The 14,267-nt window shown below is 41.7% G+C and overlaps 1 protein-coding gene across 12 annotated transcripts in view; it reads left to right on the top strand.

The window, feature by feature from the left end:
• Positions 1-14,267, top strand: part of DISP1 (dispatched RND transporter family member 1) — an 88,918-nt gene that overhangs the window by 43,348 nt on the left and 31,303 nt on the right. For 9 of the 12 annotated variants that reach the window (XM_040551805.1, XM_040551804.1, XM_040551807.1 and 6 more), the window contains one exon: positions 10,717-11,253. In XM_040551805.1, coding sequence (XP_040407739.1) covers positions 10,748-11,253 — 506 coding nt within the window. In that variant the 5' untranslated portion in view covers positions 10,717-10,747. Of the gene's footprint in view, positions 1-2,786; positions 2,870-2,973; positions 3,401-8,314; positions 8,335-10,716; positions 11,254-14,267 lie in introns of those variants that run through there. The other 3 variants (XM_040551815.1, XM_040551813.1, XM_040551814.1) reach the window with 3 other exon arrangements.

Genomic DNA, 14,267 nt, shown 5'->3' with positions numbered 1-14,267 from the left:
ATTTTTGAAGGATGTACATAGAATTCTGGGATCTATATTATTATTTTCACTAGTATTTGATTTTATACTGAAGTTAAGCATACAATGAAAAATGTTACTTTAAAATCATTTTTTTAAACTGATCCTTATGGCAAATTATAAGATGATTAGATTGATAAGAGATTGGAATGATAAGGTTATAAGATTATATAATTATAAGACATACCATCTTGAAGATTAATTCAGTCAAACTTTTTGTTCATTTCCTTACTTGTGCATGATAAGGAATTGAGAATTCATTGTATTTGATAGTTGTTGCTTGTAAAATGTCTTGACAGGTACCTAGATAGGTAAGAACTTCCTGGTGGGTTGAGGAGCATTATGTTGACTTAAAGCAAGACCGAATTAGTATTGCAGACATTCTGTAGATTCTATGCATCTATGCATTTCCAGATGGTGGATGGCATAGTGTTACTCATTTATCTTCTCTAGGCCTCCGCAAATCAAATCTGACATCCCTGATCTGTCTTTAATCATTCTAAGTTCTTCCATCCTTTCCACCTCCCCTGTTTTTTTTCCTCTGCCTGTGTTCCACATGGTGCAGAGCTTGGTTTTATTTCCTGATCATTCATTGGCAAATGGTGAAGTAAGCACTTGATGTCACTGGAGATGCAGAGGGATATGCAGCAATATTAAAGCTGGATGTAGCACAGAAGTGGATGATGAAGGGTGTATGATGATGCCAAAAATTGGGAGTGTGCCGGTGGGAGTTAAACAAGGTTCTGGGGGCACAGTGTAGTATATGGGGAAAAGATTTCTTCTTGTAACCACTCACAGTGTTGAGTTTGCCTTTCAGATGCTGTAAAGCCAATAATTGACTAGGTCTGTAACTCAAATATATGATAAAGTATTCAAATCCAATTTGTACAGGAAACATTTTATGAAGCGTAACCTATGAACATACATTATATTTTCACTTCACTATCATCCCGGGGAACAAAGTGCTTGCAGTAAGCTGATGAGCCAAGATATACTAATGCTATTTTGTGTAGTACCTAAATATTTAGAACTTTAATAGATCGTGATCCTTTGGATTTTTGTAGTACTCTTCCTCCCAGATATTGAAGCAGTGAGAAAATGTTAATGAGCCTTTTGTAACTTCTTAAAGGTAGTTAGCAATTATGCATGATACAATATCAGCAGTGAACTGATACAGCAATATTTGCATAATTAAGAACTTAATATAGATTTGAAAAAACTGTAGAAGTTTGTGGCTTTGGACAAGTAGCTTTGTCCAGTAGATTACTCGTGTGATACTTCTAAGCATTTATTATGTATTTCAGATATTCAGAAAGTAAATACCGTACTGCAGTCCTACTTCCAGTTTGTTCTCTGATTTAAAGCTATGTGTCTTTCAGTATTGGTATTTTGTTCAATAAATATGAATTCCTTGTACAAACAGTCCTGGATCGTTAGCATTGAGTGGCTCTACATTGGTGGAAAGTAAGTTTTCTATTGGAGAATCCGTTAATGTCAGAAAAAATGTTCTGTATACAATCCCGATGGGGTGTGGGGGGGTGGAGAAAGGTCAGCTGATGCCAGTAAAATTATTTTTGAAGGTGAGAAAGGCAAGCAACACTGAAGGCAAATTTTTTAAGGGGAAAAAAAAAACCAGTGGGGAAGCAGAGCAGTCTTTCACCACCTGTTTAAGACTGGATCCAATGAGTAGGAGGGACCCGTCTTGTGTCAGAATTGGACCGGAGCTCTGAGGTCACTGTGAGGGAAACTGAGCCCCAGTGTTTCTTTCAGTAAGATTTTTTTTTTTGCTTTAGAGTTTGCATGCTTTACAAAGGTTAAAGATGTTTGTGAATGTGAAATTGCTTTTACTACAACTGTATTCTTTGCTCTACCAGCTCAACCTGACCCTGAAATCAGGGCTTCTGTGTTTAAGTGGAGGGAAAAGAGGGCGCTTCAACAAAGCCAGCCTTGAGTGGATTGGGACCTGCTTCAGAGGGGTGGGGGACTGGATTATAAGATTTGTATCAGGAGGATGCCAGTTTTAAGGTTTGCTTCAGAGATACTCAGAGCTGAGGGAAAAATGGGAGTTGCCTGGCAAAATCTGAGGCTTGTGAGGTTTTGTAGCTAATAGGAACATACCCTGGTAGAGCAGGTTCAAACCTGCCCCTGGCATTTCCTGTAGTACTGTTTTTAAAAGCTCTTGGTAATACAGCTCTGTGCATTCAATGAGCACTGTATTCCCCGCCGTAACACCCACTGAGCTCTTTCCAAATGCCCCATGCTGCTTCGTACTTGTGGGCCTGGAACTGGGGGGTTGGAGCTCCCCAGGCTTGGTGACCTCTGGTTAGTTGTGGTGGTGTTTACATTGTGATCTGCAAGCCAACAGGCTGCATCCTCTGCTCGTGAACACTTCACCCTTTCGCATCTGTAATAATTCTGCAGTTTTTATTTATGAAGTCATCAAAAACCGTATCTGAGGAGGAGGTGAAGGGCCGAGGTAAGCTCAGAAAGCGCTTCAATTAAGTTACAGCGGGCGCAGCTCGGCGTCCCGCTTCCCTCGGCTCCCTCCTGCCTGCTCGGGGCGCGGCTCCGGACACGGCCGGGAAGGGCGGACGCGCGGAGGCCGCGGCTCCCGGCAGGGCCGGCCGGGCCCAACGCCGCCTCACGGGGCGGGCAGGGGGGCGCCGGCGGCTCCCGCCTCGGCCTGGCTGAGAAGGGGAGGCCTTGCCCCGCGGGGGGCCCGGCCCGGCCCCGGCTTCGGCTCCGCCCCGGCCCCGGCCCGGCCCCCCAGCGCCGCGGCGGCCGCCGGCAGCTCGCTGCCCGCCTCGGGCCGCGCTCCGCTCGCCGCTCGGCCGCCTCAGCCTCCCCTGCGGTAAGCGTGGGCGTGGGGGGGGGCCGGGCGGGCTCGGCCGCGCCGCGTCTCGGGCTGCGGGCGGAGGAGCTCGCTCTGGGGGAAAGCGTGAGGGCGCGGGTCGAGCTAACCATTGTGCGCGCCCGGGCGCCGCTTTCTCGTGCGAGTAGCCCCCTTTGCTCGTGGAAGGCTGCAGCCGAGCAGGAGCGCCTTGGGATGGAAACAGCCCTCCCGTGCCAGGCGCTGTCGGAGCACACGCTGTTGGCCAGGCGGTGCCCTCAGTGCAGCTCGGCGAACGGGCGCTGAAGTAAAACCAAGGCACGCGTGGAAAGGGAGCGGTGAAGAACCGTGCTAGCACTCGTAGCTTTCGAAGAAAACCGCTGCTGGGCTGGGTGTGTAAGGCTACCTAGCTGTGTTTTCTGTGGCCCTGCGTTTATCAGCCAGGTGTGCCGCCGGCCCGCGTACCTACTTGGTGGGCCTCGGCTCTCTTGCCGAGCACTTTGCTGGTTTAATACGCGGCGGCTGTGAGCTCCTTGGTGCTTCCGTCAGAAGGTGAGGGGAAGTACTGTTATTAGCAGCAGAGTCCTAACAGATTTTCCAGCATAGCTTTCAAATAGGAGAACAAAAGACCTGTTTCTAAATAGATAGTCAGGAGTTTTCTTAACCTATTACATAACGTCATAGTGCGGTCAGGATGATGACAGAATACAGCTCCAGCTATGCCTGAAGAGCATTCCTTTCTGTCTCCGCTTACAGCTATAGTATTCTAAGTGGTAATCCCATAGCAAGATGAACTAAAAATAAAGGTTTTCAATACAACTAATACCTTTTACATACAGAAAGACACACATTTCTCCCCTCTCTGTGTAAACTGGATTGGAGCTGTTTTGGTTCAGAATATTTGCAGCTACAAAAACTTAAGTATCTTTCACATGGTAACGGCGAGTCAGTAAATTGAGTAAATAAGATTTAGTGTGATGAGAGCCTACCAGTTGTAACCAATGTTTGGGTTTTTTAACACATTTCCATGCTCTTAAACTGTGCTGAGGTATACCTGCTTTCCAGAGCTGTGCGCTCTTTTCTTAAGTAATGTGTTTTGTTCCAAGCATTTCTGTCTGTAGCTGTATCTCTTTCCCTTTCCAAAACTCTGATTATGTATGTGGAGCTTTCTCTTTTTCATTTTCTTAATACATCTTTTTTCATTTTCCCTATGCATATATGTTTAAGAATTTTTAAATGAAACTTAAAGGTTGTACAAAACTTGTGGAGGAGAATTTTCAGGGCTTCTTGTTGTTACTTCTACCGACGGCTGAATTATCTTCATGATGAACTCTGACTTTAGAACGACTTTGTAGTTAAAGCACTGCAATTGATTTTTATTTTTTTTACACAAAGGTTGGCAAATGATTTCTGTAAATATTGTTTTACTGTTTGTGCCAGGAAAAGTAACTTCAGCTTATAAGCAAAGTGTATTTCTGAAGTTCTTGCAAAATCTTTCCCACCCTCGGCAGTCTTTTCCAGCTCCCTCCCCCACAGCTGGTGTGGGGGGGTCATTCTGTGTGCCAGCGCGGCAACACTGATTCACCAGTGCCCATCTGTAGCATGAGCTGTGGTGCTGGCATGGGGACATCTGGAAACTCCCTGTCACGGGAATTGCAATTCCTGAACCAGCCTGCGATGCAGGAAATGAAATCTTGGTGTCTCAGGTTCGAGACAGGACGGCTTCTTAGCAGGTCAAGCTGTTGGGAGGAATGGAAGAATTAACTTTTTTTTTTTTTGAATCAGTGGGTTTCAAAACCTAGTCAAAATGAAAATGGAGGAGGAGAAATTCCCATTCTGCAAATCTCTTCTGCTTCATAACTGTATTCTAACTACTACTGCATGGCAAAAATGCCTAGGTGGCCGAAAATCTGCTTAACAGGGAGACATTGAGAAAATCTATATTTATAGACTGCTCAGCAAATAAACTGACCGTAGTTGCATTTCTCAAAAATAGGAAGTGCATTGTATCGATCCTCAAAGTGAAGTAGTTTTGTTAGTAAGTATATCGCATAAACCTGCGTGATGAGGTTTAGAGATTGTTCCAGAAGATAAAAATACTTACATATGTGTGTATATATAAAATATACTTTAAATTCCTGAGAACGAAGTGGAAAGGACAGAGAGTGCGTGCGTTCTAGTAAGTGTCTGTGTTTTGTGTAGCGACAGCTTTTCAGGAAGACACAGTGGTTAACAGCTGAAATAGAAAAGCAAGAGGCAGGGTATTGAGAGAAACCAAGCACCACATATGAATGCATAGGAGTAAGAGCTAGAGAATTTGAAAAATGTCTAGCTGAGAGCCAAACTGGAGATCAACAACCATAAAACATTAAAAAGCTGTTTGTCTTGCTAAAGAACACTGCAGTGATAGATAACTAGACGTCTCCCATAAAAACCAATATCAAACACCAGGCACCACCTGTTACTTCTGGGAACGTTGAGAAAAAGCAAAGCTGCAAGGAATTCTGGTGATGTGAAGGAGGAGAAAACCCTCCTTAGAGGGGCTGTGCACTGACTGGCACAGCAACCGAGTCTGGAGAGGGTTTACACTGAGACTGCACAACCCATTTGCCACATGAAAAAACATGTAGCCGCTTAAGAGACTGTAAGCCCGTTATAATATTTCATCTGGAAGGAGACTTAATAGGTAGCAATGGGATTGTTAAACGTTGCTTATTTTGAGAACGCACTACTTTTGGAGTTAAACTGCTTCAGATGAACTTTTGGCATGAGAAGACTCCTGCCCCTCAGGCTTCCCTTCAGACATAAGCTCACATCAGAACTGTTGTGCTTTGTAGCTGACGGGTCTGGAAGGGCCAGAAAACCTGGACCAGTTCGGTGGGCTGGGTGGCATGCTGCTGGTTAGAGCTGCAAGGCTTTTGATAAGTTTAAAAAGAGATTTCTGTTGTGTCTTACCTTAAATGAAAAGAAAATAGTCTTATAAAGCACTTTGGTTTTATTTTGGTGCAAGATGCGGAATTTTAGGGTATGTATCTTAAGTGGTTAAAAATACCAAGAATACAACAGTGAACTTTTTTCATCTTCTAACAATCTATAAATTATCTATACTAATATGCTAGGCTATACTAAATTTCCACTACATCATTCCCTCTTGAACTTGCACTTCTGTCATTCTCAATTGCAGGCGTTATGAGTCCAGATGGGATTTGTTGAACCAATGTTTTTTTTAAGTGTTTAAAAAAAAAAAAAGCTTTAAAGTGAAGAAAAATCTTTCAGTTGAAGCCAAAGGAACAGGTGAACTTAATCCAAGTCTCAAATGAACACGCTAGTTAGGGAACACCAAATCCTACATAGTTTCAGTGTGGTACAGCATTACTTTATTTCCTGAAGGGATTGCAATGCAGATGGCAGATGTCTGCTGGGTAAGCTGTGTTTGTTGTTAGCTCTACAAATAATAGAGGGATTACTCCATAAAACTGTCACTGCGTAACATTGCCTCTGCAGACTGTGGTACTTTCCAGATATGACACTCTTCCAAACTTATGGCTGAAGTGCTTTCTTAGCAGTTACTGTTATCAAGCATCCAGTAATAGTGGGTAATTCTGCTTTTCTTTCCCTAGCAGTCCAGCTGGTATAATTTCTAAATACACGTTTGTGTTTAAAATAACATGTGTCCAGCTGGAGAGGTGAAGAGAAGGGTGGATAACCAAGTATAGTACATTAAACATCAAGGTTAACATTTTTTTCTAATTGAATGTATTCTTCTGATAAGTAGGGCTGTGTATATTAAAACCGGTGTTATATCCACAATATATCCACAACCCTCATTCTCAGACTTTTAAAATACTCTTACTCCGTTTTTTTTTCCTTCCTGGAGGCAGAGGTTATTTGTTTTCCCAAGTCTACATGTTAATAAAATCTTATTATGCTTTTACTTGGTGCATTTAACTTCCCTGTTTGTGCATCCTCTAAAGGAGATATTCTGAGTTAACCTTGGGCCATTATGTTTCACAGCAAGTTCCCAGTCATTGCAGTTGTGGTAGCTGAGACAAAACACAGCAGAGAGATGACAACCGCTGGTAAAATTTTGGTGCCAGTGGAGCTGCAGACTTGTATAAAGCGTGACACAGGGACTATCACAGGACATAATTTATAGTACCTTCAAATCACAGAATCACAGAATCGTCTAGGTTGGAAGAGACCTCCAAGATCATCTAGTCCAACCTCTGACCTAACACTAACAAGACCTCCACTAAACCATATCACTAAGCTCTACATCTAAACGTCTTTTAAAGACCTCCAGGGATGGCGACTCAACCACTTCCCTGGGCAGCCCATTCCAATGCCTAACAACCCTTTCGGTAAAGAAGTTCTTCCTAATATCCAACCTAAACCTCCCCTGGCGCAACTTTCGCCCATTCCCCCTCGTCCTGTCACCAGGCACGTGGGAGAATAGACCAACCCCCACCTCTCTACAGCCTCCTTTAAGGTACCTGTAGAGAGTGATGAGGTCTCCCCTGAGCCTCCTCTTCTCCAGGCTAAACAACCCCAGCTCCCTCAGCTGCTCCTCGTAAGACTTGTTCTCCAGACCCCACACCAGCCTCGTTGCCCTTCTCTGGACTCTCTCAAGCACCTCCATGTCCTTCTTGTAGCGAGGGGCCCAAAACCAAACACAGTACTTGAGGTGTGGCCTCACCAGAGCTGAGTACAGGGGGACAATCACCTCCCTAGACCTGCTGGCCACGCTGTTTCTTATACAAGCCAGGATGCTGTTGGCCTTGTTGGCCACCTGAGCACACTGCTGGCTCATATTCAGCCGACTATCAACCAGTACTCCCAGGTCCTTCTCTGCCAGGCAGCTTTCTAACCACTCATCTCCCAGCCTGTAGCTCTGCTTGGGGTTGTTGTGCCCCAGGTGCAGGACCCGGCACTTGGCCTTGTTGAACTTCATACAGTTAAATGGGCAAGATGAATTGAGATAACGCTGGACTTGTCAAGTGACATCAACCATCTTCCATTTCGTTAAAAAAAACGAAGCACACAAAGTTACCAAAGAAAATGAAAACAAGCAGTTCAACCAATTTTTGAGAATTAGTTTGAGCAACAATTCTTCTAAGCTCTGTTGGAATAAAACACCTAATCACGTGGCTGCCTTAAGCGTGCAAAGTAGTTTTGGTGGCTTTAATAGAGCATGGAAAGAGATTCAGGGTGAGCAGATAACTTCCACGTCTTGATCAGACTCGATGAAAATGGGTAGAGCTCAAGTGTTTCTCAATGCTTATGAAGGAAGAATCAGCTTAACCTGTTAATTTTGTTTTTCATAGCTTGAAATAGTTCATGGATGATCTGTTCACCAGGGCAACAAAGGCAGAATTACATTGCTCGTGTTGTTGTACTGCTGATGGTGATCTCTGGCGTTTCTTGGAATTCACTAGTTTCTGTAGTTCTATTTTCTGAAAATTGAGTTTAAACTGAAAAGCATGCAGGTAGATATTACATCCACTGAAAATACGGCATTTTATCTTTCATCATGTTAAATCCAGGCTGTGGTGCTGTCTGAAACAAAAGTCATAATCCCTGTGTTGGTGTTCAGCAGAAGCACAGACACTGCGAATGTCTCTGCACTGAGAGCACCAGCTCCCAAGGGCGTGAGTTGTAACGCTTGCATTTCTGTGCTGCAGGCACGCCTCGTGCATAAATGCCTGTTTTTCTTCATAAAGCAATTCAAAACAGCCACTAAAAATTATGCAGTGTTATCTCAATTGCTGCGTGCACAGATGTCCTGGGTTTAAAGCAAAAAGGATGCGGTCTTTCATCTCGAAGGACTCGGTATCTGCAGGATCTCTATACCTGATTTTCAATTACAATAATAGTCTGCAGAGCTGTAACTTTCATCAGATTACAGCAGTCTCAAGCAATGATATTTAGTCCAACTAACGTAGAAAAAGAAATGCGACAACACCGCCATGCATTGAATCTGTTACATGAGCGAATGAAAACAATCAGGCAGAAATTCCTAAAATGCTGCCAGCCGACTCAATGGGAGCTTTCTCTGCCTCGCTGTCCCTCTGTCTTGCTCTCGTCCACTCCAGCAGCCTTTGAAGCTGCCTACAGTTTGCGACAAAACTTGACTGTTCAAACACAGCAACATTTCACATGACTAATGCATCTCTTCAGGCTGAACCAAACTTTAGCCAACCCCTTGAATTTACTCTCTGTGCTCTGTGAAAAGTCTTCAATGGGCTTGACTTGCCTGGCCCCGGGAGGGGGTATTGGGCAGGAATGTGTGGAATTGGACTCTGGAAAAACCACCTTGTTTAGCAGCATATTCTCCTGCTCTGACTGCTTATCTAAATGAAAGTGGCTTCCCAGGGAATCTGACTCCGCACATGATCTAGAACAAATAGCGCAGGATTATTTTTTGTTTCAGAAGTGAAGGATTTAGTTATGTCTCGGGGAGATCCTGCGCAGGGGGGCTGCTGGGGGCAGCATTCCTCTGTGCAAAGCGCTTTCTGCTCAGAATTAGCATTCAGGCAATTAAATAGCTCAGCTGGCTGGGAAGGCTTAGCTCTGAGCACTCGGCAAAGGTAACAGAGAAGAAAATAAGTTAGAAACTTTCTCGCTTATCTGTCTTAACCTTTGTGTCGTGTCTTTCCGCAAAGTTCAGTGGCTGTAATGCAAGCCTTGCAATTTCAGCTTGGAATGTTGTTGTTTGAATTCAGTACTAGAAAGTTAATGTGACTAGCCAAAGCAGTTATAATGGACTGATTCTAATTTTTAAGCAAATGTTGGGTTGTTAGTGTAAATAGCGTATAATTAGTTTGTCCTTCATTCTTCTTTCTCCTGACTCCTCCTTCCTCCCCCTCCAAAAAAGCCATGTAACTTGGGAAACAAATTCTTACCCTAGATAAGTGTGATGTTTGACCCTTCATGTTATTTATCAAAATCATCTCTAGCTTATTTCCAAATCTTATTAAAATACAACTAGAGTTGGCATGGGGAAATTATCTATTGTAAGTTTTGAGTTTGAGACAAGCTCCTCGCCTACATCTCCAAAATTAATAGTTTTCACTTAGTTATGTTTTCCTCAAAAACAAACAAAAAAACTTTAGAACAAAATTTTTAATATCCTTTATTTTCAGCACAGTGCATTTCTTAATTGCTTATAGAATATGTCACTTGTAAGGATCAGCTTCTCAATCTGCCATAACCGAATGCTAGGATTTTTATTTTTTAAGCTTAGGAAAAACATGTTGTCGTATTATATATCTTTTATTATTCATAACAGTTTGTTTTGAACTTTTGCTAAAGACCTAGTCTACCACCCAGCAATTTTGACAGATGTTTGATTTATTTAAATAAGGATTTTTCAAAGAACATCTTCAAAGACATGAATGCGCCCAGTTTTCAGTAGAAAAGGGAGGATAAGAAGGAAAGCTACCAAAGCCACACATTAGTGGTGATTAAACAGTTTATACTGTGTGGTCCTCTCTCCTGCTGGCTTTCAAAGCACACAGGCAAAACTGCCGTGCAAAGTTGTGGATCGTTAGGCAGTTTATACGGAAGTCTGCTTTCATAAATAGTGGCCATTACTTAGTCTTACACAAAATGATCTTGTTCCCCTGCTTCTCAGCCATTACTTGTTGGCTATGACCCAGAGACTGTCATTTGACTTGCGTTTTGCTTTAATTACTTAATGTAACTTTTTGTTGAACAAGAATGTCCTTCAAAACCTTCCTGGCAATATGTGACCATTGCCCTGTGTTATGAGAGATGAGAAGAGCGTTACTGATTTAAATCTAAAGTTATTTCTGAGTGACTGAAAACACTGCAGCTCTGTAAACTTTTCTTTATTTTTGTTTCTTCAGGAACATCTCCTGTCCATCAGGAACTTGGAGCATGGCAATGAGTGATGTCAGTGAGTCTGTGATTCTGAGCAATGGCAGCATCTTGTCAAATGCTTCTGGCCCAGGCATCATTGCAGCTAATGATGGAGACGTTGCTGTCCAACAGCTCTCTTCCAAGGAAACACCAAGAACAAAACCAAGTCCAAACGGCTGCCTGCAACTCAACGGTACAATCAAACCATCCTTTCTGCCTTTAGACAACCAAAGAACTCAGCAGATGTTGTCGCAATGCTGCCACCCCTGCCCATACCATCACTCTTTAAGTAGCCATAATAACAAGCAAGAATGTCATTCGGTGGTTGGCAGCTCAGCATCATCTCCTATGACTTCGTGCTGCATGCAGCCACATACTGAGTACTCAGCATCTATTTGCCAAAAACACCCACCCATATATCAACCTGCCTGCTGTCTTCAGCCCTCCCCATCCTTCTGCCTTCACCATCAGTGGCCTGACCATTTTCAGCATCAGCCTGTGCAACAACACATAGCCAGGATAAGGTAAGCAGATTGCAGTTTTGTTGTTGTTTTTAGTAGCTCTTTGGGTGGGTAGCTGTTTCCATAAATACTTCATTCTCTTAAAAACAAACAAAACAGAAGATCAGAAAAGGAAGATGAACAAAACTTTTTCTCTGGTGTTTTTACAAGCTAATCTTTAATTTGTTAACAGCATGATTTTTTTCGGAAGTATCCAAGTCAGGAAACTAGTTTTGTTTTGCTACATGAATATTGTTGAAATGAATTAGTTCTTTCTGGAAAAAAAAAAGTCTGTTTTTAATTCTTGGGGATTGTTTGGAAGCCCCTTAACTCTTTTCCAAGACACAATAAACACCTACATTATGTGAAATAAACTAATGTAGAGATAGCTAAGACAGCACTGAAAGAACTGGCATATCTACATTGTCTAAACAAAACCCATATTTCGTTCAAAAGGTGCTTTGGAAACTATTTTCAACATCGCCATTCATAAATGTATTGGCCGTTTTTTTTTCTTTGTCAGATCAGCTTTCTCAGTGAGTTGCCTCCATGTGTTTTCAGCTTATCTGCTAAACTCCAAAGTTGCACTAGGACTGAGAAACTTTGGATTGTTCCACGTTTTGAATCATTTCTGTCCTACACTTCAGAGAAACTTGCCCCTTTATCTGTTAGTTTTGGAGATCCAGTGACAGTAATCCTAGCTACGAGGAGCAACAATCACAAGGAAAATCTGCAACAGCCTGCTGGTTCTGGGGGCGATCACTGTCAGTCCAAGAGGCAGTTTGTAAAAATCAAATTCCCCATTGCAGTAAGACACCTCTAAGTTTTTTATGCAAGGTTATTTTTTTCTGAGTTACACTTAAGCCAGATTGGATGGTTTTTCACTGGAGCAATAAAAGCTACCCTTCTCCCTGTTGTCCGACATCTGCATCCTTGCTCTAAAACTTGGAGCTACAAGTTATTCTCAGACAGTTAAATGCATTTTGTCTCAACGAAATGTATGAACTAATTTTAAACTTCTGAGAATAGTGGGACAGACTGGGACAGATATCCAATGTGGAAAATGTCAAAGTGAATAAAGCTTTTTTCCTTAAGGTAAAAGCAGATGAAAATAAGGATAATACAAAGTGTAAATCAGCTTTCCCCTACCAGTCATTCCTCTTACAAAAGGAAAAAATCTTTATTGTTGGAACTGCTTCAATCAGACTTTTTTTTTCCCATTCCATACGTGTTTAACTGTTAAGAAAAGTTGAAAACTTGCATATCATTCTGTATGCAGAGGTATGGAGGGAAGTTGAACTATTATTGAATCAGTCAGTTGTACTTTTCAGTGTCAAAATGACAGTGCTAATTTTGCTGTTTTTCTCATTCTGGAACAGGTCTGTTAAACTTCATCTGTATTCCATGGTCTTGAGGAAGGGAACAAATTTGATGCATAATCTGGGTTTCTGTTTTTACTCCAGATAAGAGCACTGAAAAGTTATTTAAGATATGGAAAAATAATGATTTCCATAGTATTCCATATAGTATATATGTTTTTGTTCCCAATCTACTCTGATTAGGATCTTGAACCAAGATGCTTTTTTAATCTTGCACTACCTTACCATGACATACATTAGTACATAAATGTACATAAGTTATTTATAATATGATAAATGTTCGTCTTAATGTTAGCAGTCAAACAGTCAAAATAAGGATAGAATCTGGCCTTTAAAGCATCTGTAGTTATTAGCTATCTGCACTGGCATACTCTACATATCCCTATCAAAAGTTTGATTCTTTTCTGGAATTCCTCCTAGAACTGAATCTTGTCAGCAAGAAGATGCTTGCAATATGCAAATTAAATATTTTCATCAATCTTCTAAAAGCCACCCAGCCTATAGTTGATGTCACCTGTTTTTAGCTCTAAACATGGTAAATGGGGCTCAAGTCTCTAGCCATGCTGGGAAAGCTGGACTTTCATATACATTTTACCTCCTTAAACTGGCAGTATCTACACTGATGGAAAATGCATGCATCAGCATGGAACCAAACACTTTTTCTCTCTGAACAGCCTACAAGGTGTGTCTAAATACTGTAGCCTCCTGTTGCATTGTGAATCCAGTTTATCATGCTGTAAGACCAACGTTGATGAAGATATGTTGGTAGATGTTAAAAAAAAAAAAAATGGGTGCAACTGGATGCAACCTTGCAGGGGAATGGCTGTATGCTCAAGAAGCAGCAGTCTTGTTCATCAGTAGTTACTTTGCAGTGCTAAAGAGAAGATCAACACTGGACATGAGATATTTTTAAATGATTTGTTCCACACTCTGATTTTATTATATTTTGAGCCAATAATCTGCAAAACAGCTTCTTCTCTTGATATTTTTTCTAATTTTTCTAGGCTAATTGGAAATCATCCAGTTTTATAATACGTGCATGTTTTAACATGGTTATTTAAAATGCAGGTTCTCATATGATACATTAATTAAATTCAGAATGCAGTCAAACTAGCTTTCATTTTGGTCCTTTATAATTTAAAAATATGCATTCAAGTATTGTTAAAGTTTTAGGTCTGGGGGGTGTGATTTGATAGAGGGGGGTGAATGCTTTCTGCAAACTATATCACTAATGCTTACAGCTCTGGGCAGGTAACCAATTATTTCAGCACGACAGGTTTTGTCAGGTTTTTAAGCCCAAGGCTTAACATTTGGTAGTGACCGAATGTTAAAGGAATGTGGGTCTGGTATATCATTGTGGATTGTAGTATATAAAGAAGACAAATTGAAATAATGCCACGCTTGTCCTGTCCTCTTAAAGGTGACTAGATCTGGAATTTTGTAGTGTTCAGTTTTGAAGTGTAAACTAAATTATGTGGAAATGTCAGGTATACACCATAACTTGAATGTCTAGGCAACTGATAAACTGGTAAAAAAGGCTTGTAACATAAATTAAACAAAACATTTGTAGTGGTTAGTGGTATACTACGTGATGGTGGCAAACAATTCTGTCTGTTATGAAAGCAGGTTAAGTAGGTAACTGTTGGTCATAATGATTCT

Source organism: Cygnus olor, chromosome 3 (assembly GCF_009769625.2).
Source record: "Cygnus olor isolate bCygOlo1 chromosome 3, bCygOlo1.pri.v2, whole genome shotgun sequence".
Taxonomy (NCBI): Eukaryota; Metazoa; Chordata; class Aves; order Anseriformes; family Anatidae; genus Cygnus; species Cygnus olor.
This window is presented reverse-complemented; position numbering and strand designations above follow the sequence as displayed.